The sequence below is a fragment of the Leptodactylus fuscus genome, chromosome 3, assembly GCF_031893055.1.
Source record: "Leptodactylus fuscus isolate aLepFus1 chromosome 3, aLepFus1.hap2, whole genome shotgun sequence".
NCBI classification, from domain to species: domain Eukaryota; kingdom Metazoa; phylum Chordata; class Amphibia; order Anura; family Leptodactylidae; genus Leptodactylus; species Leptodactylus fuscus.
This window is the reverse complement of record NC_134267.1, coordinates 183247633-183272580: the sequence shown is the minus strand read 5'-3', so window position 1 is coordinate 183272580 and position 24948 is coordinate 183247633. Positions and strand designations below refer to the sequence as shown.

Sequence of the window (24948 nt, the reverse complement as noted above, 5' to 3'; positions counted from 1 at the left end):
AAAATTAAAAATTCAAATCACCCCCCTTTCCCTAGAACACATATAAAAGTAGTTAAAAACTGTGAAACACAAACATGTTAGGTATCCCCGCGTCCGAAATCGCCCGCTCTACAAAGCTATACAAATATTTTTCCTATTTGGTAAACGCCGTAGCGGAAAAAATGGTCAAAAGTGCCAAACCGCCGTTTTTTCACAGTTTTGATTCTGATAAAAATTTGAATAAAAAGTGATCAAAGCAATAACATTTCCCCGAAAATGGTAGAACTACAAAGTACACCCTACCCCGCAAAAAAAGACGCCCTATACATCCCCGTAGACGCACGTATAAAAAAGTTACGGCTGTCGGAATATGATTTTTAACACAGTTTTGGATTTTTTTTAAGGGGTCAAAATGTAACTATAACCATATAAATTTGGTATCCCCGGAATCGTAACGAAACACAAAATACAGGGGACATGTCATTTTGGTTGTACAGTGAACGCCGTAAAACCAAAGCCCGTAAGAAAGTCGCACAAAATGCATTTTTTCTTCACATACACCCCATTCTGAATTTTTCCCCTGCTTCCCAGTACATTATATAGAATAAATAATGGTGGCATCATGAAGAAAAATTTGTCCCAGGAAAAATTAAGACCTCATATGGCTCTGGGAGCGGAGAAATAAAAAAAGTTATGGGGTTTAAAAAGAGAGGAGTCAAGAATGAAAAACGAAAATCAAAAAATGCCATCAGCGGGAAAGGGTTAACTTCAAATACTTCTGTCCCAAAGTCACTATGTAAAGTTTCTCACAACACCGTATATATAGCAGCTCAAATACAAATTAACTTCAACACAAAAGTCTCACTTATTCTCAGAATTACAGCACAAACAAGATACAAAGTTACATTTCATATCCCATACCTTATACACACTACGAAAACCTTACCCGCGCCTGTATATACCCACTTCTACCATCACCGCAGACGAAGTCGCAGGTACCAGCTAGTATATATATATATATATATATATATATATATATATATATATATATATATATATATATATATACAGTATAATGTCTGTATGTGTATGGGTAATCTTTCTTTTATTGCCTAATAAAAGACTTGTTGTGTCTTAGTTTCATGTTATACAACCATAGGAAGACAGAGAGAGGGCAGTGGCTGGTGAAACTCCAGAAAGTGATCTCCAGGCAAACTCCTGCACGTTTTCACCCACACTTGTAACCCGAACTGTACGTGGGAGTCAATGCCTGAGGCTGTTGCCCTGTAAGGTAAAGTCCCGGTCTGGAGGAGGAGGAGGGTGAGCAGGGCAGGGCACAGCTCATGCATTATTCAGGCTCAGAGACGCCTCTCCCTGTCCTGTGAGTTGACATTTTCTTACTTTGTGAGGGACACTGTGAAGACAGGCTGAGGATCCAGGAGCCTCACAGCCACCCACACAGCAGCCTTTGGACAGCAGGAGCTGAGGTTCGGAGAGGCTGCTCCAGGTCAGAGAGGGGAGAGAACTTTCAGGCAGTGACGTCACAATGCTCCTCAACTTCTGGGGAACGTTCCCACTCTCCGCGTTCTAGGACTTCTCCAGCAATCAGTGTCTTGTATCTCAGCTCTGCTCGCTTGCTTCTTCAGGCCAGCGCTTGTTATTGCCATCTGTGAACTTCCTCAGGCTTCTTGTGCTCTTGTAACTTTTGGTTCTACAAGGATGAACCAGAATCCAGGTCTCCCCCCACCAGGGCAGCAAGTCATCCATGTCACCCAGGATCTGGACACGGACTTGGAGAACTTGTTTAACTCTGTCATGAACCCCAAACCCAATTCCTGGAGGAAGAAAATCCTACCAGAGTCCTTCTTCAAGGAACCAGACTCAGGCTCCCACTCCAGGCAGTCTAGCACGGATTCTGGAAGTCACCCCCCCAGGCTCGGGATCCAGCACGTCCGATCCCATTCGTCCCCTGCTTCCTTACAACTAGGTGCTGGTACCGGTACCGTCCCCAGCCCAGCTCAGCAGCATGCCCACCTCCGCCAGCAGTCCTATGATGTGACAGATGAGCTGCCCTTACCACCCGGCTGGGAGATGGCATTCACCCACACTGGCCAGAGATACTTCCTCAAGTAAGTGGCATTTCTGTGTAAAGGTCCATGCATGATAAATACCATCCAGATCAACCTATGTAGGCTGGAGGAGAGGAGAGGGAATTGCATTAACCCCTTTCCACCCACAGGGCTCTGCTAAGGAATGTTGCTATTTCCTTTCCTGCCAGCGGATTATGCAATCCCATAAACCAGGGGTGTCTGTACAGTGTAGTTTTAACTCCTTAGTGGATGGACACAGCTGAAGTCCTGTACAGAACTGTACAAGTAGTGACTGTAAATCTGACCATGCATTGGACATGATTGTACATAATACATCTGCTGGGGCTGCACTAGAGAAGCGCACATCATGCAACAAGCTCCAAAGTTTGTTACCTGTGTGTGTTACAGTAAAGAGTTAATGTGCCAGACACTGAGACATTGTTCTGGCGACATTCTGCCAAAACCTTTGCCAAGCCATAGCATTTCCTGTGTCTCACCCCAAGAATGTGAAGTGTATCCATGTTTTAGTAATATTTATGTTTATGTACAGGACTTTCTCAATATTGTATAACTTAATATTAGTATTTTAGAAACATATTTGTCATGCTATGTGCAATGGTTCGTTGTGTCTTAATATACCCAATGTAGATCTCCCTCTGTAGTGTCTAAGGATTACTTTCCTTAGGGCAGATGTTAGTATGTTGTAAGATTTTCTATTTCTCTTCCCATGAAAGTGACCATAGCAGAGTAAACTGTGGGGTCTTGTGTGTCCTTATTATACCTGTTTATTAGTGTTTACAAGACCTTGTGCATTGCATATACCATAAACTTGGAATACCTGTAACATGTTCATGTATGCAAACACCAAAAGTTTAAAAAAAACTTTAATGGCGTCCTTGATGATATGTGTTTTAGCAGGCTAATAGCATGGTCATTTGCTTGGTATGTTTCGCCTTTCATGTGTGTATTCTGTAATAATATAGTGTGTATAGTCCATCAAGTATAAGAATTGGGAGGGGGCGTCAGAGATGTTTGTTTGGTCACACTGTGCTGTTACAGCCCCTGCCTGCTTTTGAGAAGTCCTTCCAGCAGATTACTGGAAGTGGGAATTATATCAGCCAGATCCAAGTCTAGACTGATGTCTAGATACAGACACTGTAACATCATTGCCTTCTCTTAGAGGCCACCCGTTACTATGAATGTTCAAGTCATCTGGACCAGCCAAACTCAAACTTTTCCCAAGTGTCCTTGTGCTGTCATCCTGGCCCTTGAAATAAGGTTCCTGAATGGCATCTCATGTTCTGGGATTTCCATAAAGTAATCAGATTTGATTTTGGAGTACTATGACTAGTCAGCTGTTGTCCTCTGGTGTCGCTCCTCGTACACTTGTTGTTTAGCACCTGGGAGTTGTAGAACTTCAAACAACAGCTGAAAAACTACAACTGCCCACCATCTCCATTATAGGTTGTCCGGCCGAGTTTGCAACTGTGAAAGTGGTGCAGCAGTGTAGCCGGACTGAATTTGTCACTAAACTAAATGAGGCCTCCTTCACACAACCTCTTTTAGTGGACGTTTGATTTCTGTGTTAATGATAACCATGAAAAATGGATGATCTTTTTTTCACAGTATTTCTTTGTTTGTCAACATCTGGGTCCATGGAAATCCAATGACACACGGATGCCATCTGTTTTTTCCACAGACCAATAGACTTGCATTGGTCTGATTTATCCATTGCTCATCCAACTCATGGACAAAAGATGGACGTTCTGTCTTTTTTTTTTAACATAACCTTGGTGAATAAATAAAACATAAGTAAATACATTTTTAAAATATTAGATCCGTATGCCATGTGGGATAAAGGCGGATGGCATACAGACATGAAAAACGGATATGTGAATAGTACTAACTGCAATTTTATTTAGGAATGACTTACCTTAGTCAATAAATAGAGAATCATTAAGCGGACTTCACACAGGGTTTTTTTTTGACCGGATTTTGACGTCTCAGAATCCAGTCCAAAAAGCACCTCCCAACAGTCGTGGCCTCCCGCTCCGGATTAGGCCCAAATAAATGGGCCTAGAGGGGAGAGATTGTCACTCCGTGGTGGATTCCGCCACTAAATCTGCGTCAAGAAAGGACAGGTCGCTTCTTTTTTCAAAAGACTGCTCGTGGAAAAAGGAATTGTCTGGCCCCCATTAAATTAAATTTTTTTAGACGGATTTTGACACGGATTCCGCAACAAAATCCAATCCAAAAAATACTGTCTGAACCTGGCTTAACAGAGCCATTGAGTTAACTGATAAGATCGGCCCTGCTCCATGTGTAAATAAATGTGTGTAGTGTGTATGAGGCCTACTCAGCCTACACTGCCGTATGTGAAGGATTTTCTGGTTTGCTGTCAGTGTTTACATGAAACAGCTGACAAAGTGAACTTGTAGGGAGGTGAGGCGGCCCATAACTGGCAGATACTGCGCCAGATCTGTATTCTCTGGAGCTTTACAACAGCAAACACTTCACAGTGCAGTAGATTTGTGATGGCTTCCTTAACCTCTGACTCTTCACACATTCCTTTCTACCTCACCACCTGCAGTAAAAGTACAGTATGTCAGGAGTAACAAGCGCCGATCTGTAGTGGTTTTCAGATACTCAGGAAGTGAACAGAACCGGAACGTTTAGACTTGTACGTTTTTATTATCTTTTTCCTATAGAAAGTTTGTCTCTCCATCCCCATCACAGCAGTACAAATACAATGAATCATCTATGATTCTTTGGGTGCCCTATATCCATAACAAGTAGCTCATATAGTCACATGTGTAAGGTACTTGTACACCAAGCTAAAACTGCTCAGATATTTAGATTTGTCAGAAGAACCACATAGTGGTCTTCAAATGTAGGTAAAAGACTGCAGTGAATTACATATATAGGATTCATAATAGTGGCGGGGAAACCAAATGTCCTGCAGAAGACAAGGCCAGCTGGTGTTCTGCTGACTGTCCCGCAAAGCAGCTACTCCAGGTTATTTGTGACATTACTTACGCTCGGTTCACACATGCTCCTGGGTTTCCGTTCTTCTGGTCTGCTTGGGGACCCAAAGAACAGAAACCTAATCCGCTTAAAAAGCAGTTACCCGCGAACCACATAGACTATAATGGGGTCTGCCAGGTTTCCGCCTGTAAAACGGAGAAAAATGCTTGCAGGACTTTTCTCACCACATTTTTCAAGTGTATTCGGGGACGGAAAACCTAGCTAGGTGTGAACCTAGCCTTAACATGTTTCATTCCTACAAGAACTTGAATGGCATCCGTGTGCCATCTGTATGCTACAAGGACCCATACAATTCGGTGAATGAGTCTGAGCAGCCAAATGAACAGGAATAGCCTACCTTGAGTTTTGTGTCTATGCTCATGACCACCCATACTGACCTGTCATGTGTATGGGGCCATAGATAAGAATGGGTTAGTGTGCTATATGTTAAAGGAACAGATAATAAACTTACCAGAAATACCTGCATTGAGCATTAGTACGGGCCCTTGAATTATGCCCTTGATGGAGTTAGTTGTGTCTTTTGGGTCTCCAGCTAAACAGTAGCATTAGGTAGAAATAAAAGCTCAAACTTACCTGTGTGGCCAACAATTGATAGCATTGTTATGTAAATGAGGTTGCAGGTGCTCTATGGGCGGGCCTAAGTCTGCAAGTGCTCAGTACTCATCACCTCCTTGGCCCTGATTGACATCTCTAGCACTGTCTAGTCTTTGCTGACATCATCATGGTTACTGGAGTAAAAGCGAACACATAGACATGATCTTTATTTGTCTATAAACTTCATTTTCTCTGCAATGCTTGCTTGATCAGCAGTCACTTAGGTATGTTTGAGCTACTGTTCAAGCCCCCTACCCTGCACTGCCATAGGTTTGTTGGAACATAAGCATTTGACAGACTCCCTTTATCTTGCATAATGTATTTTAATCTCCTATTCAACTATCTCCTTGGTCTACAAAAGCCTGGTAAGTATGGCTACCGTTGCAGTGCAGCTGCCACTCAGATTTTCTAGGCTCCCAAATGTCTGAGTTGTCTGTGTTGAAGCCCACATGTTGAGAGATGTAACAGTGATCATATTCAACCATTTCCAAGTTATATTTCTTTTAATGAAAGCTCAGTGACAGTCAGTATTGCCATCATGGGTGTTACTTAGGTTTTCAACACTCCTAGGAAAAAGTATTGATCAGCTAAAAATATAGATTTTTCCCATAAATAGGAGAAAATGTGTGTATAACCTCAAGTAGGGTAGATAGTCTGCTGCTGAATGACATCCTTCATCACACTGCATAAGCCAAGTGGTTTTTGGCTGACAAGGTATATAGTGTTATCCAATGGCGACTTGAGTTGCATATAAGCTATTTATATTTATTCAGTTACTGTCCCTTTAAGCTTTGAAGGCGCCAGTCAGAGGTGTAGTGAATGGAAAATCACATTGACTTCAAAGGGAGTTTCCATGCCATAGTGCCCTGTCCAGCAACAACAAGGCTTAATGAATAATCTGACAAGTATTTCATAGGAGACAGTGAAATGCAAGTGTTCCAGCCTACATCCCCGGAGCTTAGTTTTGTTGTATTTGATATCTCTGAGACTTCGGTTAATGCTAGATCCAGAATAAGGAGAACCTAGAAAGTATCTGATGCCTAGTCTGGGGGTAAAAGTGATATCAACATGTGCTTTGTGGATAATTCTACCTTAAAAGAAATAAAGTCAAATCACTTGATAAGATCAAGCTATCCCTCTTGACCTCACATCCACATGCATGCTTGGCTTAGCCGTGCATAGAGGCATACAATGATGCTTCTGAGACCAAATGAGAAATCTATATTTGTCTGCACATATTGGGAAAATATATTTTGTATGTTCCCTAAAACACCTGGGCCTAGGTGCAACTGTACACTTTATACAACTAGTGCCACCCAAATCAATGGGATTGGCCAACATTTATCTAAAGTGTATGTCCACTGTCAGTTGTACTTAATGACCAGGACTTTCTTTTCCTCATAAGCAGACCATGAATGATTTCCATAAGAAGGGTTATAGAGGAGCATGGTAATATATCAAATTTTGACTTCCTTATAATATAGTTTACATGGAGCCTGTAGTTAGGCAGGCGGAGTCTATGGTATAGGGATTCTCCATGGATGGTGGCATTATGGGGCCACCATGAGTTGGTATTCTCCTCTTAAGAGGCATTGCTTCTAGGACAAAATCCGATGAGGTCTGATGATGGTCGGGTTGGTCTTTGATGCTGCCTTTGCTGTAAAGCGACAGACAACCCTATCAGCTGGTTTGATGTTCTGGAGAACCATCATTTTTCACAGTCAGTCTCCCTTAATAATTATAGAATTGTGGCCTCTCATGGCAGGTATACCAACTGGCATTTTTTCAGCGGGGTAAAGATCAGCCACATACATCAAGGCGTTCCCAGGAATGCCTCAGAAGATTGTAGCACTTCCTTGGCTTGCCTAATTGCCAGATTGATCACCAATTGACATTTATGGGGCCAGCTAGGACACTGGCTTCGGCAACCTATGAGTGAACAGGATCTTCAGGACAGTTGCAACGTCAACTTGCAAATGTGGCGCAGGATACCATATAGAACCTGTATATCTCATTACCCAATTGTATCTCATCATGTATCCAGACTAGAGGTGGCACGGTACTAGAGACTCCTTTCCACCCTTTGTACTGTTTTCCACTATGCCTCTTTCACTCTGATATTGTAATCACTTACATATATCATCAATGTATTTACACGTAGAAAGTTTCATTCGATTCTAACAACCCATCCTTGGTGCATTAGTTTTTATGTCAATGAGTGTGTATATATAGACACCACATATAGACTATGCTCATCAGTCAGATACATATCTGATGTTATCAGGTTGTACTATCCTCCTAGAATAAATATGTATCTTGTATCCTTAGAAACATCTGATAATTTAGACTATAAACACTATGTTCCTAGCCGCAGCTCCTGGGTGGTCAGGATAGGTGATGTCGGGGGATGCTCTGTTAGCAGACGGCTAATTCATTTTTCACTTGTACGGAGATAAGAAGCGAATAAATATCTGCCGTAGGAATGAACAAATTATGAAATCAAAGAATATTTTTAGAAAGGGGTTATATTTTCTATAATTGGCTTTCTCTATAGGAATCTATATCTAAGGAGACCTTGTTGTTATTGAGCATGGATTTAAAGAATATAGGTAGCTGGAGATACAGCATGTGACTATCACAATAGTAGATTTATATATTGATCTTTCAGCGATCAGCAAAACTCTGCTGATCCTTAGACAATGGGCCTATGGACAATTTATGATACAAAGGCCGTGGCAACAATAAGATGGATGAACTAACCTTGCTGACCATTCCTGATGCCCAAATTGTATTGCCTGAAGTAGAATAGTCTCAGGCAGTCATGTACGTCTTGAGTGACCTTATAGGAACTTATGGACACAAGTTGATTTAGGGAAATAATATTGTTATTGTATGTAGAGTTTTGTTTTGGAACTAGATTTCCATTATAATTCACAGGAGAAAATTGATGTGAGTTATCTTGAATCTGTCAGGCCAAGATGTCCCCGATCTCTGTCCCTGGAAAAAAGCTATGGAAAAGCAGTGTTAGGCTCTGTTCCCACAGAGTAACGCGCCGCTCATTCTGACACGTAAACACGTGTCGGAGTGAGTGCTGTAAAACAGAATCCCATTAACTTCAATGGGTGCCGTCTTATGCACGCTACACATTGAAATCAATGGGTTAAAAAGCCTCCGATTGATTTCAATGTGTAGCGCGCGTAAGCCAGCACCCATTGAAGTCAATGGGATTCTGTTTTACAGCGGTCACTCTGACACGTGTTTAGAGGCCACAGCAATTGGCCCAGTCACTTTAACAGATCAGCAGGGGCAGAGGCCATCAGCATCCCAAAAAATCTATTAAAATGTTTGTTCTCTTGCTCTTACAACATGCCTCTATTAATAGACATGAGATTTTTTATTTTTTTTTTTACAAATCCTGCTGATGGATGCTGAAACGGCTGACAGTCAATATTTGACAGACTCTTATCCTACTGTCCCTAATAAATGTGCATGTTACTTGGTTGATAAATAAGTATAAATGATTATATGAGATTGTACAAAATCGTTGTTTAACCAAAAAGAATCCTCTAGTGTATGTGTAGTATTTGAGTGTGAGTGAATACGGATCTTTTAAGTAAGGCTAAGTTCACATATGCGCCAGGTGTCCGTCTGGGACAGATCCGTCATAAATTGCAGGATGACAATATGATGCAAGCTGGTTGAAACCACTCTAAATAGACTTAAAAGGAGTCTATCACCAGGGTGAAGCATATTAAACCTGCAGTGCACTTAGAATACCTGAATGTAACACCTTTTTCCCATGAAAGATTGTACCTCCATTATAAAGATTTTTTTCAGAATATGCAAATGAGCAATCTGGAGCACCAAGGGCTCTCCCTTGCTCCAGACTGTTACGACCCACACTTTTCTAATATACCAGTACAAACACAAAAACACAGGGAAAGGTGAGATTCCCCTGACCCTGCCACGGAAAGAAGAGAGAGGAGAAGGAGGGTGTATTAGATCAGTGTGGCATGTAGCAGTTTGGAGCAATGGAGCCACCCTCAGTGCTCCAGATTGCTCATTTGCATATTGTGAAATAAATGAATTGCTTGGCAATAAAGGCACGGATTTTCATGGGGAAAAAAATCATTAGAATCAGGTGAGCCTGACCTAACTAACTGTGTTGCTGTTTTAATATGCTTCTCCTCGGTGACACACTCCCTTTAAAGTTCATTATTTGTAATCAATTAGGGTAGGGGGGTTGCTGAACAGGCAGCATATTGTGCATTTAATGTAGTCCTCCATATAAAGTGTCTGCAGTAATTGTTTTATACACAAGAATGTAAACCAACAAAACCAAGACTGCACTATCATTATAGACAATAAATGGATTATCCTTATTTTATTTCATTCCTTGGCTCTACTTTGTGCCTTTCACAGGGTCCACTGACACTGAACCGAATTGCAGGGTGTGGAAACCCAAATGCTCCAGACTAGTCTGGCTATAGTTACGCTAAAACTAACATTAGAGGTCGAGACAACTGCAATGCACAGTTGCTGAAGCTTCTCTGATTCTCAGCTTTATGTTTGAAGTGGAGATCAGTGGAATGCAATGAAGCTGCCCATCACATAGCAGATGCTGCCGCACCAAGCAACCGGAGAGACAAATAGGGGCATTGGTCCTTCCTGATTTACATTACACAGTGTATCAGCTGTAGCTGCCATAGAGATTGTATGGAGAGTGATTGTACAGCTCCATCAGCAATAGGGTGTGTATAGAATATGTGTACAATCTACTAGGACATATGGTCTGTCTACAAAAATTCCTTCTAGCAGTCAGGCAGTTTCTTATTGGTCAGAAGACCCTCAGATCATCTTGTGGCATAACTGGCGGCATTGTACTTGGCACTGCAGCCTTGCTGTCACTCAGTCAATGGTTTACTCAAAGACCTGGAGTTCATCATTAAGTTCATTCTAGATTAAAATGAATATCTTTCTGGTTTGTTGGCATCTTCACATTTAATGGCATAATAGCTAACTACTGAATCCCATATGCCAATGGCACTATCACTAACGAATTGGTTACATTATTTCCTGTGCAGAGTCTTTCCTTCAAGTTTGTAATGTGACACATTTGTACACTCAGTTTCTCTAACCCTTTATGATCCATATTGATCCATATATATATATATATATATATATATATATATATATATATATATATATTGTATATTGTTACCAGAATCACTAGCCAGGCACTTTCTATAAGATATAAAATTGTGAGTTCTTCAGTAGAAGCGACTCAAATCCTTAGGATTAGGGAGGAAATATCCCAGCACTTGATTCTCCTGATATGCTCTTGTAGTATATTAATGTTCCCTAGTGCGTCTCAATGACTCTTTCCTCTAAACTATCTGGGGAATGTTGTGATTTCAATAAAGCTCCAAGTGAGTCACTGCTTCATTATTATGTTGGACATTGATGGATTCCGCTTGCCTCCAAGCACTGATTCAGTGTTATAAATGTACATAAAATGATTGGACCCTATGGTGAAGCTCATCACAAAGAATATTAATCAACATATCTGTATTAAAAAAGTAAATGCTCGACAACAAAATGACTCATCAGATGGTCAGAATAGTCAAGCTTAACACTGTTATTCCCATTGTGTCATTTGTCACTTGTCACAGGTACTGATTCATGGCCCCTAAACAACTGTAGACTTCCTTCAGGGAGCATTTTATGCACAGATGCCAGATTGACACTTCCAACAGCAATTGTAGTGTTGTCTATTTTTGTATTATGACCTTGCCCTGTATTCACTGAACTGTCTGGTTCTTGATCTGTGTACAGTGGACCATACACATCAGATGAGCGTCTGACATTGTTCGAACATTGTATGTCAATGATTGTGATGGCAGATGCCAGACTTCTGTGTGTCAAGATCATTATGTGTCATGCTGGAGGTGTTCACCCATTGTCATCTGCAGGTAGAAGTCTATGGAATACTCCTCTAATTACCTAGTACCTTTATTTGTTACGCTAGGTTCACATTAGCGTTCGGGTCTCCGTTCTGTGGTTTCCGTCTTCTGCATGAAGAAGACGGAAACCTGTCAGACCGGGTCCGGCCGTGAGCGCCGGTGAGCGTTTTATGCTCTCTGCCGCAAAACCGTTTTTTTTAAACCGGACACAGAGTACTGCATGTCCGACTCTGTGTCTGATTTTTTTTTAAAAACGGTTTCGCGGCAGAGAGCATAAAACGCTCACCGCTGCTCACGGCCGTACATCTTTCATACCTATTCAAATGAATGGGTATGAAAGAGTCCTGCAGGTTTCCATCTCCTGCCTCTGTTTTGTGCAGGAAACGGAAACCTGCCGACCGGGCGCAGATGTGAACGAGTTATTTTAGTCTGGTATGGATTGCTGAGATTGGTGCTAATAATCCAATAGACAATTGTAGCACAAATGCTACAAAGGAGGTGTCTTTATAAAAATAACACCTCTCCATATGCCCCATAAAGACATGATAAAGGGGGTCCTGTATTTAAGGCCCTCTCTATCAGCCAGAATAGAGAGTCATTATATCAGTTCTAGTAATTTAAAGCCATTCTTGGATTACATGAACAGCCATTCAATCTCACATATAATCCTACATTTTTCCTGCTAAAGTCCTTAGATATTTCAGTGAACCGATTGTCCCTGATCATATGATCATCTACTTATATGGGGCAAATGGGGAAAAGTCTTGTTCATGTGCTTATAGTTCACATATGCCTTATTCACATTAGACTATCTACCATATAGGGTTTTCTCTGTAACAGATTTACGTATTTGAAGGTCAGGTAACTTTTGGTGGGGAAGGAGTTACAGAACAAAAATAAACTTGTACATGAAGTGCTGAAAAAGTAGGAATTTAAAGCTCATGACTGGAGGACATAGCCCGTCGTGTACATAGAGCCCTCATTGTTCTTCCTATTTGTCTCTTGCTTAAATTTTAATAATTATTGAGTTGCTGGTGATTATTAACTGAGATTATATTTAACATTGAGAAAAGATCTACATTCCAAGGCTATGGAGGACAACACCATGCTGGCATCTCTTATCAGAAGTTGGCAGGACATTTACAGGTAGTTTGGGAGAGTTGTTTGCTTGGCATACATAACATCTACGTAGGCTTTCTTTAGAGGGTGCAGTAAGGTCTCATGATTGTCTTTGTAAATACAGATAGGTATTAGTACCGAGGTATTCATGGGAAAGAGACAAAGCTTTTGGGCAGTTTAATAACCTCATTTGTCCGTTTCTTACCACTAAAAGGAAGGTGTTATGGCCTCAGACTGCTAACTCATAGCCCTATTTGTATAAGGGGTTTTCTGGGACATCTAAAAAGTTTCCTGAAAAGTAATAAATGTTAAAAAATAAAGAAAATAAAAATTATTTTTACTTGGCAAATCTCCTGACTTCCTACTGCAGGGGTGGGCAATTAATTTTCTCATGGGGCCACATGAGAAATTGTAACGGTTCTAGAGGGCCATGCGCGCCGAGGCAAATTTAGCTGCACCCACTGCTCCGCTGACTCTGCCCATTCTCAATCATTTTTCCATGTGCGCCACAAAGTAAAATCCTCCTACAGTCACCCTAACATTATACCCCCCCCACATTATAATGTTTCTCTCCAAATGTCCCACAGTATTAAGTCCCTCTCCTGGTGCCCCAGTATAAACTAGCAGAAACATTAAACTGGGGCAGCTGGAGGGGGACATTAAACTGGTGGCAACTAGAGGCAGACATGTCCCCCTCCAGCTACCTCCCATTGTTTAAAATCCTCCTCCAGCTGCCCCAGTTTAATATCACCCTCCATCTGCCCCCTAGTTTAATGTCCCCCCTCCATGTGCATTCAGTTTTACTGCCCCCCTACATCTGCCCCTAGTTCTGCTCACACATGCTGTCTCTTCTCTCTATCATCCAGCAGCCTCCATTGCCGGCAGCTTGCAGCAAGCACACAGTCCCGTGTGGCTCCGCCCACTAACGAGTCATAGCCTATCCTGGTGATAGGCTGTGATGACATCATCATAGGTCCTTGAAAAAACTTCCACTAGCTATGAGGGCCGAATAGAAGCAGTCAGAGGGCCGGATGTGGCCCACGGGTCGTACATTGCCCAGGTCCATGCTAGTGGATCCAACCACGTGCCGTGCGTGCACATGTGACTGTTTCGGCCAATCTCTTTCTTGTGTAGTGTTGACTCATGAATGGCATGAGATTTCAGAGGCCAATGATTGACCGCAGTGGTCACATGGGGCTGTATGGCATAATATCATGGCAGGATAGGTCAGCAAACCAGCAGAGACAATTGGAGAGGCAGTAAATTGATGTGAGTATAAGGTGGTTTTTTGGATTTCACAGCTTTCCCTGATATTTTTAAAACTTCTGGACAATCCCTTTACTGTTTTGGTGCCTGTGTACAATAGTATCATATACACAACTTTTTGTAGCCTCATAAGTAACCTCTCCACAGTGCATGATCTAACTATATGCTGGAGTACAATCCATCGAAGTCAATAGGAGCAGAGCTGCAGTACTCTACTATGGCCTCTATATAGTGGATAGTGCCTTTTGCTTCCAGCTCCATCCCATATATATGATACAGTGCCATGGACTACCTGGAACAACTGATCAGTGTGGTTGTGGTTTTCAGAAGACCATCAGCCTGATACTGATGGTCCTCCATATCACCAACAAATGTAGGCACACCTGACATGAGTTTCTATTATGGTACTTCTTATTGTAGTTGCTTTACTTTTGAATACTATTAAAATCGGGCAAACCAAACTAGGGACACATGGGTTGGAGCTTGAGTTAATCCTTAAGTACCTACTGTCTGCCTGGTAGATTGTTTGAGCAAAACAGGTGTTAATTTTTTTCTTTTTTTTTATAGTATTTATCTAAAATTCGGAAAATAGAAGCAGAAGTGCAACTTGTACATACCATGTGTCACATAGAATTCTTGTCATGTATATAGATCCAATGAGTTCCTTATGGCCAAACCCAGGAACCTTTAGCCTATATAGTGGGATTTGAACTGCAAGATTTCCTGGCCTGAGCAGATGTCTCCAGGATGTGGTACCAAGGCAGCAGCCAGAATTTGTAGTCAGATGGCGGAGAGGTCCGCACTGATAGAGCTTAATCAGAATGAACGTTTGGTAAGGAGGCCGCCGCAGCAGACAGAATTATGAGATCAATACACTAGTCTGATCGGTAACACTATAAGACTATAGAACTATAAGACCCAAGTAGACCTTATTTCTTCGCAGATAGAATGTTGCTTCTGGACTTTGGTTATTTTGGCATTCAGGCTGTAGAGTGATGGCTATCAGTCTGTTTCATATGTACCCAAAGGCACATATGTTATATTGGTAGGTGTAAATTGGGCTGTGAATGTGCAGTTTTTTAAATAGGCAGCATAACATTGGAGGTACTTTGATGCAATTTCATTGAGTAGTGGGTATTTGGCTTATGTATGCCGATATTGATAATGGGTGAGTGGAGATAAATATGGGGGTATAATGTAGCATATTTTGTAGAATAAATGTCTGCCTGGTCTGTAGAGAGTATTTTCTAGAGATACTGTGGAACAACTGCAGTGTCTGAACTCAGCGTTGCCTGAAGGAACGTGCAGCCATTTTGCAGAGCATGTATATCTTGTTCTCCGGTGCTGGGGTTCTATTTTGGTCGTGACTGTAAACTTGCTGTATAAAGAGGGGCCATGACCGCTCTCTGTTAACATGCTGTAACTTGACTCTAGCTGCTGAACTTAAAGTCACGGATTGGGTTTACTGATGCTGCCTAGAAATGCCTGCTTTAACAAAGTGAGCTTTGTGTTGCAAAAACAAGTTTAGGAGAAGCACAGAGCCTGCTTTTTTAGGATATGACACACAAAGCTTGTTTGGTTTCTTTCACATAGAAAGTTCTCAGACATCTATGTGGTATAACCTGCATGTTGGCTTATATGAACTTTTATGACATTTTAGCTCCTCCTCTAAAAAAAAATCTACAAGTTCACTAAAGCATAAAAATTTCAACAGACTAGCATGTTGTGTTATGTACTGAACAATGTGCTTTCTTTTACATATTAGTTTTATTACTATATGTTACATGATAAATGTAGTAGCAGCATGGATTAGTAACACTGTACGGAGAATGGAGTTCACTATCTATATTTTCCTATCTAAGGTCCCACATAGCGTGGCATAGCCAAAAAGCATCTATCTTTAGGATAGGTCATAATATCAGATTGGTGGGGGTCCGATACTTGACACCTGACATGCCCACCAATCAGTTCCTACGGCCACAGTTCTGTACATTGTGTAGTGGTCACATCAGGGCACTGCCTTTTAGCTCCTACTCTAATGAATGGGAGCTGAACTGCAATAGTAATACACTGCCATCACACACTATACAGTGTACAGAGCTGTCTGCTTCTAGCCTTATACACTGAGCACATCTGGCATCTACAGCAGCTGATGGGTCAGGGTGCCAAGTGCCACACCTCTGTCAATATGGTATTTATGGTATCCATGAAAACCTACTCTTGGACAAGCCCTTTAAGCCTAAATACCAGTTCTAAGTTTTAAGTTCCTTATGTATGTTGTATTAATAACTCATTGCAGAATTGTGGCGATGGTACGCCAAACCAATCCTCTATTTCTCCACAGCCTGACTCCTACTTCTACTCTGATCCGTCACATATGTCTGAGAGCCATGGCCAATCATAAGCAGTAACGTTCTCCTAAATCATTCAAAAATTAGTGATTAAAGTAAATATGCAGCAAACTATATATCTAATTAATTATACAACATCAAGGGGCAACATGGTGGCTCAGTGGTTAGCATTGCAGCGCTGGAGTCCTGGGTTCGAGTCCTGCCAGGAACAACATCTGCAAGGAGTTTGTATGTTCTCCCTGTGTTTGTATGGATTTCCTCCCATTCTACAAAGACATACTGATAGATTAAAAAAAAAAAAAAAAAAAAAAAAGTACATTGTGATCCCTATATGGGGCTCACAATCTACATAAAAATAAATTATACAATATCAATTGTTATATAATATAATTAAAAATAATTAATCCTTTTATTATTAAACGTTTCCTCCTAGTCCACCCAAAATGGGTCATGACTCCGACTCCACAGCCACAATTGTATTGGTTGGTTTCAGAGTTATACAGAGCCCTTCATCCAAACTTCTGCATATGATTTCTTGTATTTCATTCAAGTGTAATTCAGGAATAAATCCCATTGAGATTTACACTGTACTGATTTGCATAGTAACAACTAAGTGGTTGTTTTCAGAGATGGATATCACGAAACGGTCTGTCATCGCCATCACGCTAGTTGCCTACAGCAATAATAAGTTCACATGATATAAACTAAACATGAATGACATAGCGATTTCTTACTCTTACAACTTGTAATAATATTAGCTTAAAACTGGGTTAGTGCCATCTTGAGCATTTATAGCATATCAACAGGATATTTTAGGAACTATGAAGAAATGACTGATGTTTGGCAACTCTTCATTCTGGTTTACGGAGGAAGTCTTAAATGTGAACCCCCACTATGCTGTCTGTATACCCTAAAAAGACAATTGAATATGACTTATTTAGATGGGACAGCCCCTTTAAGTTGTCGGTATGCTTACACGAATATCTTTGAGCTTTCATCGGTATGCCATGATGATACCTATAAGTATGGAAGAGTCAGTTGACAGGGTGTATGGGTATTTCAAGATCTAGCCAATTCATGTTCTTATGTTTGAGGTTACAAACACATTAAGTGCAAACCAACTAAGCCCCACCAATCCTTTGATGCAAATGGCCGAACGTTACCATCAAAATTGTCCAGCCGTTACTCACTGTGGATGGTTGGGGTTTTGGTCCCATTTGGTCAGCTTTAACAACTTCTGTAGTCTTAGAGAAAGTGATATTTTTATTTTATAAAGTAAGCCAGTAATTTTTTACACAGATGTGTCTAAAACATGGTTTCCAACTACTACGGGACAATTAGATCCTTACAGAGATCTATGTTGATGGTAGAGGTATAATATGAAGCTTCTGGACCCCAATGCTAAATCTGCACCAGGTCCCCCTACTACAATGTGTTGTTTATAGTACTGTGCCCTCTGCACTCCCTCAAGTTACACTCCTGGTTGTGCACAAAGTACATTACCACTGGTAATATAATTTTTTTCTTTATTCACCACTTAAAACTAGTGCCATATACTACTTACAAGTCTCCATGTAATATCACAAGAATCTACTGAGGCATCCAGCCATCTTAGGCTTCCCGTTATACCTATTGTTGGTTCGGAAAGGAGCTGTAATAATGCTCCAGACTTCCAGGGAAAGTACGGGTTGGCCTTTTCTTATGTCTAGCTTTTCGCTTTGTTCCCTAGACTTTCCACGTTGGTGCAGACCCATCAAGCTCCAGAGTAAGCGGCTTTGGTGGGCCTCATTTCCAAGTGCAATATGGTTTATGAATAAATGTGACACTTTGATATTCTCCCAACTGTGAGGCCTGTCTTCAGCTTCACTAAGGAGCAATGAAATGTGTCTGAACCAAGACTGGCAGTCGAACCAGAATGTTGTGTAACTCTGTCTTCATAAGAGGAGAAACAGGCCAGCACGTCCTCTCCATATGGCTGTGTATTGTTTTTAGTCTCGGATTCTGACTGTGGTCTGCCAATGGAAAGCTGCTGCACGCCTTATTACTGTAGGTCAGTGTTGTAATGCCGCATCTCTTAGCAAGCTGCTTTGGACCGCTTTTTCCGTTCCCTGCCTGCGGACAATTTCGTGGTTAGACCTGACTCACTTCCTGCTCCAATATGTCCTAGATGAAGTGAAAAAACCTGTTTGTTTCACTCAGAACTCACGGGTCTTGCCCATAGTTCACTGGACTGACTTTCTGGAGGTTATAAAAGGACAAGAGCTCCTTTGAAACAGCATGTGTTAGAAGTGAGAGCCCTAGCGTGACTAGCAGATATAAATTGTATGGAAGCAATTAAACTAGAAGGAAATGTCATGCCGGCCAAACTTAAAACTACAGGCCCAGAGCTCAGATGAATGCGTTTTTCCCCTCGTCTAGTTTTATAAGAAGGGAGTCATTTAGGAGGTTTCTTATAATCATTCCCTAATGTTCTGCTAATGTTTGATGCCAGATACAGAGGAATAGTGTGATATTGTGTTATTGTTTTTATTGTGTCAAAGCGTTGGCTTTTCTATCACCTTCACTTTATTAATGATATTCTCCACTTATAATACGGCAACCTACATTTGTCTGATTTTTTTTATAGACTATAAAAACTACTTTGCAAGGCTAAGGCCCCACATTGCAGAAACGCAACTTTTTTTGTTGGAAGATTTTGCTGCGGTTTTTTGAGCCAAACCCAAGAATGGATACTGAAGGAATGGGAAATATCAAGGAAGGACTTAGACTTCCCCTTTCTGCTGAATCCTTACCTGGCATTGGCTCAAAAAGCCTCAGCAAAATCTGCAACAAAAAAGCAACATTTCCACAATGTGGACTTGCTCATGTAAGGAGGTCTCAAGGCCCAATATATTTCACATAAGTGACATTTAGATTTATCCTTGAGAAATGATCTACAGTATTCTATGGCGCAGACATATAACAAAGATGTCTGACATTTTGGTCTGTGTCTAGTTCACAACCCTCAGAATAAAGTTTACAGTTAGTATATAGCTGCATCCTCTTCTGGCTGTATACTATATAGAGAATATGTCGGCTGAGCGTGCATGTGTTGGGAGAAATAAAACTAGTGGTCAGACAGCTAAGGAACCTTTTACAATGTGCACAATATTTCACAAGAATGCACATTCTCAGTCATTGCCCAATGTTCACAGGGTAGTGTTCAGCCAACAGAGGAGCTGAAAATGGTATTTAGGAGTACTTTTGTTCATCCCTATACAGGCAATGTTAAAGGTCCTTCAACTAAACTTATATTATTGTTTGTTGGCACATCTGGATGCATATCAGCCCATGTAAAAGGAACCTAATATGTATGTCCAACTTAAAAAGGTTGTCCAGTTTCATGGTACTTGCCCACTGAATCCCCTGCTGCCCCGACGTTCAGTCTCTTATACTCCCCATCAGTGTTTGTTAAAGGGTCCGCAGGTATGACATCATGTAGTTGGTACAGTCAATAGATGACCTTAGTTATGCACTACTGAGATCAGTGATGTCATATTCCATTGATGTGATGTCACCGATGCAGCCCCAAAAACTAACACTGGCGGAAAGCAGCGTAGACTGACTTTTTGTGTTATTTTTTAAACTGTGGTCAGTTTTCAATGAAAGCAGCCAATCCATAAAAGATACAAGAAGGTCAAGATTAAAACAATATAATTTGTCTTACAGATTTCTTCTTCACTGTTGTGTTTCATGTACTAAGTTAAGTGACGTTTTGTGTCTTTTGTAGTATGTAGGTGGTCACAAGAGCGGATGGTGGTAGTGATTGGATAAGTTTAGATGTTTCTAGCCTTCAGATAGTCTTAGCTACTCATCTTTCAGTAGAAAACATGTTCCCTATTCTGATTTTGCTGTGATTGGGTTTACAGTGCAATAGACATTTACTGCCAAGGAATGTTCATCCTGGCGTTCTTCCAGGGTGTTTGTTTAAGGAAAACTATAGCAAAAATAGAAGTTGTTTAATATGAAGTAACTTGTGGTAACATTTTACTAAAATATATGTTTGGTTGGGGGAACCACAGGATAGCTTTATATCCTCGTATTCTATTATACATTGCCTTGTCAGTCTCCTTTTTCTAAGCCATCACTTGTGTTTTTGGTTCTAGTAGTTGCGTCATGTAATGACCTAAAATTTTTATTTTCTAAAATTCTTCTGCATATAAAATGTATAATGTGTATTATACATGTAGTTATATTAGAAATCATAGAGAATCCCCTTTGAGCAGTACATACCCTGTTTCCCCGAAAATAAGACACCCCCCCCCCTTCACCTTCTGGATCACATACAACCGGCAGTCATGCCGGCACTCCGCTAATTGTTCCCCGCTTCGTTTGCCGATTGTTCCCCGCTCCAGCCGCTGCATAAAACATCCCCCGAAAATAAGAAAGGTCATATATTTCGTTAGATAATTAATTATAAGAACATGCCTTATTTTCAGGGAAACAGGGTAGATCATACTCAGATGAAAACATGTATTCCTTTCTAATACACTTGTAATAATTTACCAGTTTAGGGATATATCTTCCAGCTTTGTGGACGTGTCTTGAAAGGATGGCGGAGAGATCACTAGCGCAGGATATTGACTCATAAGCCTTTCCATCTCCTGTAAATTGACTTCTGAAAGAACAATATAACTGCTAACTTTTTTCCCCAGTTTTATCTTAAACAAGCAAAAGACTGAATCATTTTCCTACTAAAAACAGGAAACTGCAAAGTACAATGAAAATCTATACCATTCCCAAAAATAATATTGACTGAGTTGTGTTGCCATGTGTAACAGCCAGGTCTAAGTTAACATTTCGACATTTTGTTGTCCAGCTGTAGTCTCTTGGTTTTCCATGTAGTATATGTATAGAGTATATTTTCATATATATGGGCTGTAGATCTCTTTCTTTGGAATTATTTATTGACTTACCGTGGTCTACTTATCAGACTTCGACAGTATGTAACTTGACCACATGTGGTTATTCTTAAATTAACCAGGCCGTGTATGGAGGTAACAAGTGTTCATATAAAATGGAAGGATCCTCAATATCTCCAGTATGGCAGTAATTCGGAGGGTAGTCCAACCAATTATTCATCCCTTTAATTAAACACCTTGTGGGGCTTCAGCCCAAAGCCACTTTTAGGTCGGGGCCCCACATTGCAAAGATGCAGCAATTTGGCCATGGTGTTTTGCATTACCTGCAAAGTGGAAGGGATTCCATTGCAGAAAAATGCGCTTAGCAAATACACTGCAATTTCTAAAATTTCCATGGTTTTGGAAATTGCAGCATGTCAATTATACTTACGGAAAACACCGGCAGTTTCCCTATAGGTATAATGGAAGAAGAAAGTCTGCAGAAGAAAGCGCTGTAGACTTTCTGAGAAAAGGACTGCAGGCCTTTTTTTTGCTGGGGCTTTAGCCTTAAGATGTTCCTGGTAACATAAAAAGTTTTTCAGATGTTTTGCAATTTGAAATTCAAGAAACTTACTATTGTACGACTAAAGATTTTCCAGGAACACTTGATTTTTTTTACTTAGTAACTGTCTCCCAGTTTCTAAACATGTTGAACGTCAGGATTCTGGGCACCAGGTTACGTGAACTAGCACATGGCTTCTACCTCCTCTTGTCCAGGAAGCTCCACATGCTGACGTTCAAGATAGAGACTGGATCGCTGATGTTCTCCATCAAGGCTGACATAAAAGTCAGAGAACTTAGCTATTGCGTAAAGCCAAACAACCAGCTCCATAAAGCCTGTAGCTGACACACAGATGGAGAAAAATCTCTATTTCTGTGACAGAGCTACAGTGTACCTGGAGCTTCTTGGCCCACAAGAGGGGGGTTAAAACTGGGACATCAATGCAGATTCTATAATTAAAGTATATTAGTAAGTTTTACTATTTTCAATGTGTAGAACCTCAAAAGAACTTTTTATGTGGCCAGACCACCCTCTTAGGCTAAGGCCCCACATTGTCGAAACGCAACATTTTGTTGCGTTTTTTTGAGCCAAAGCCAAGAATGGCTACAAGAGGAATAGGAGATATACCGTATATACTCGAGTTTAAGCCAAATTTTTCAGCCCAGTTTTTAAAATAAATAAATTTTTTTTTATTTTTTTAGAAGGGGGGTCTATGACCAGCCACAATATTAATGTATAGAATCTCCCATAAAATAGTACAAAAAAAAAAAAAAAAAAAAAAAAAAGAAGATTTAAAAAAAAAAAAAAAATAAAAGTTCTAAATCACTCCTTTCCCTAGAATACATACAAAAGTAGAAAATTACTGTGAAACACATACACATTAGGTATCCCTGTGTCTGAAAGTGCCCGGTCTATTGAATATAGGGTATCTGCAGTGCTCCTGTTCTGTCAGGAAGGGGTTAATAGGAGCACTGCAGATACCCTATATTCAGTCAGGCTGAATTCCAAGTGGGGGAAGAAAAAACAGTCCTCAAGCTCAGGGAAGGGGCAGACAGACAACCAAAACACCCCCTCCCCTTTCCCAGCACCCAACATCTACTGCACCCAAAAACTCCATAGTTACATAGTAGATGAGGTTGGATAAAGACATGAGTCCATCAAGTCCAACCTATAACCCTACAATCCCCTACAGTGTTGATCCAGGGGAAGGCAAAAAACCCCATGAGGTTCATGCCAATTGCCCTATTTCAGGGGAAAAAATTCCTTCCCGACTCCAAATATGGCAGTCAGTATAAAACCCTGGATCAACGTGTCCTTAAAATCTAGAGACCATAACCCATTATATTTTTCTCTAAACCATTTTAATTTTTTAAATTTTCCAGTAGCTGCTGCATTCCCCCCCCCCCCCACCTCGGCTTATAATCGAGTCAATAAGCTTTCCCAGTTTTTTTGTGGTAAAATTAGGGGGGTTGGCTTATATTCGGGTTGGCTTATACTCGAGTATATACGGTATATAAAATACTTATACTTCTACCTTCTGTTCAATCCACTCCTAGCTTTGGCTGAAAAAAAAACGCAACAAAAACTGCAACAAAAAGAGCTGTGTTTCTGCAACATGGGGCCTCAGCCTTAAAGTGATGGGGAAAGTAAAGTGCACATGTATTATTGTTCCCATTGGCCTTCCCTTTCCCCCAACATCACACTTGTCCTATATCCTATTAATATTATAAATGTGAAAGTTTGTGAGTTTGGATGTTTGTGTGTTCGGATGTTTGTTAGTCAATCACGCAAAACCCGCTTGACCGATTTGGCTGAAATTTTCCACAAACATAGTTAATACACCCCATTGCGCAATAGGCTACTTTTCATCACAATAGCGCACATACGTTTTTCCCAGGACCCCCAAAAACCCCAAACTCACATCACTATCTCTGCAATCTCACACACTTTGGACCCCGATTTGGCTGAAATTTTCCACAAACATAGTCCCTACACTCGATTGCGCAATAGGCTACTTTTCGTCACAATAGCGCACATACGTTTTTCCCAGGACCCTTTGGATGTTCGGATCTTTGGCAGTCAATCACGCAAAAACCGCTCCACCGATTTGGCTGAAATTTTCCACAAACATAGTCCCTACACTCGATTGCGCAATAGGCTACTTTTCGTTACAATAGTGCACATATGTTTTTCCCAGGACCCTTTGGATGTTCGGATCTTTGGCGGTCAATCACGCAAAAACCGCTCCACCGATTTGGCTGAAATTTTCCACAAACATAGTCCCTACACTCGATTGCGCAATAGGCTACTTTTCGTCACAATAGCGCGCATACGTTTTTCCCAGGACCCCTACAAAACCCAAACTCACATCACTATCTCTGCAATCTTACACACTTTGGACCATAGCAAGCCACAAAATTCATATTACCCTCTACAGCAGAGGTCAGCAACCCCTGGCACACATGCCAAGAGTGGCACTCCTGCCATATTTCACTGGCATGCCAGCAGCACAGGACCTGCAAGAGTTAAATAAAGTCTCTGCTAGAGCTGAGGCATAAGGACACTCCCCTTTGAGAGGGGTGCAGGAAACCCAGGGGGTGGAGCTTAATCGCTCAGGTCTCTGCCTGCTATAGTGATAGCTCCTGCCGAAGCTGCTAGCAAACTGAAAGTAAGAAACACACAGCTCCCTTCCTTTACTTCCTATTCTCATCAATGTCAGGCATTTGGGGTTATTAGTTTAGTGTTAGTAACTCCATGTGCCTCACATTAATAGGAATAACCCCCATCATGTCCCTCATATTAACCCCTGTGTGCCCCATATAAAGGTTACTAATATGTGAGACATATGGAGGGACTAATAAAAGACCTCAATAATGAAGATACTTAATTATTACCTCCAAGTCATTCACATATCAGTAACTAGAGATGAGCGAGTACTGTTCGGATCAGCCGATCCGAACAGCACGCTCCATAGAAATGAATGGATGCACCTGGTACTTCCGCTTGGACGTAGCCAGCGCGCTTAACCCCCCCGCGTGCCGGCTACGTCCATTCATTTCTATGCGAGCGTGCTGTTCGGATCGGCTGATCCCAACAGTA

General features: G+C 41.0%; 1 protein-coding gene across 2 annotated transcripts in view; it reads left to right on the top strand.

Moving 5' to 3' along the window:
- Nucleotides 1-1328: 1328 nt before the first annotated feature.
- Nucleotides 1329-24948, top strand: part of WWTR1 (WW domain containing transcription regulator 1) — a 71920-nt gene continuing 48300 nt past the window's right edge. The window contains exon 1 of one of the 2 annotated variants that reach the window (XM_075268863.1): nt 1329-2108. In XM_075268863.1, the coding sequence (XP_075124964.1) occupies nt 1699-2108 (410 nt within the window). In that variant the 5' untranslated portion in view covers nt 1329-1698. The remainder of the gene's footprint in view (nt 2109-24948) is intronic. The other variant, XM_075268864.1, reaches the window with a different exon arrangement.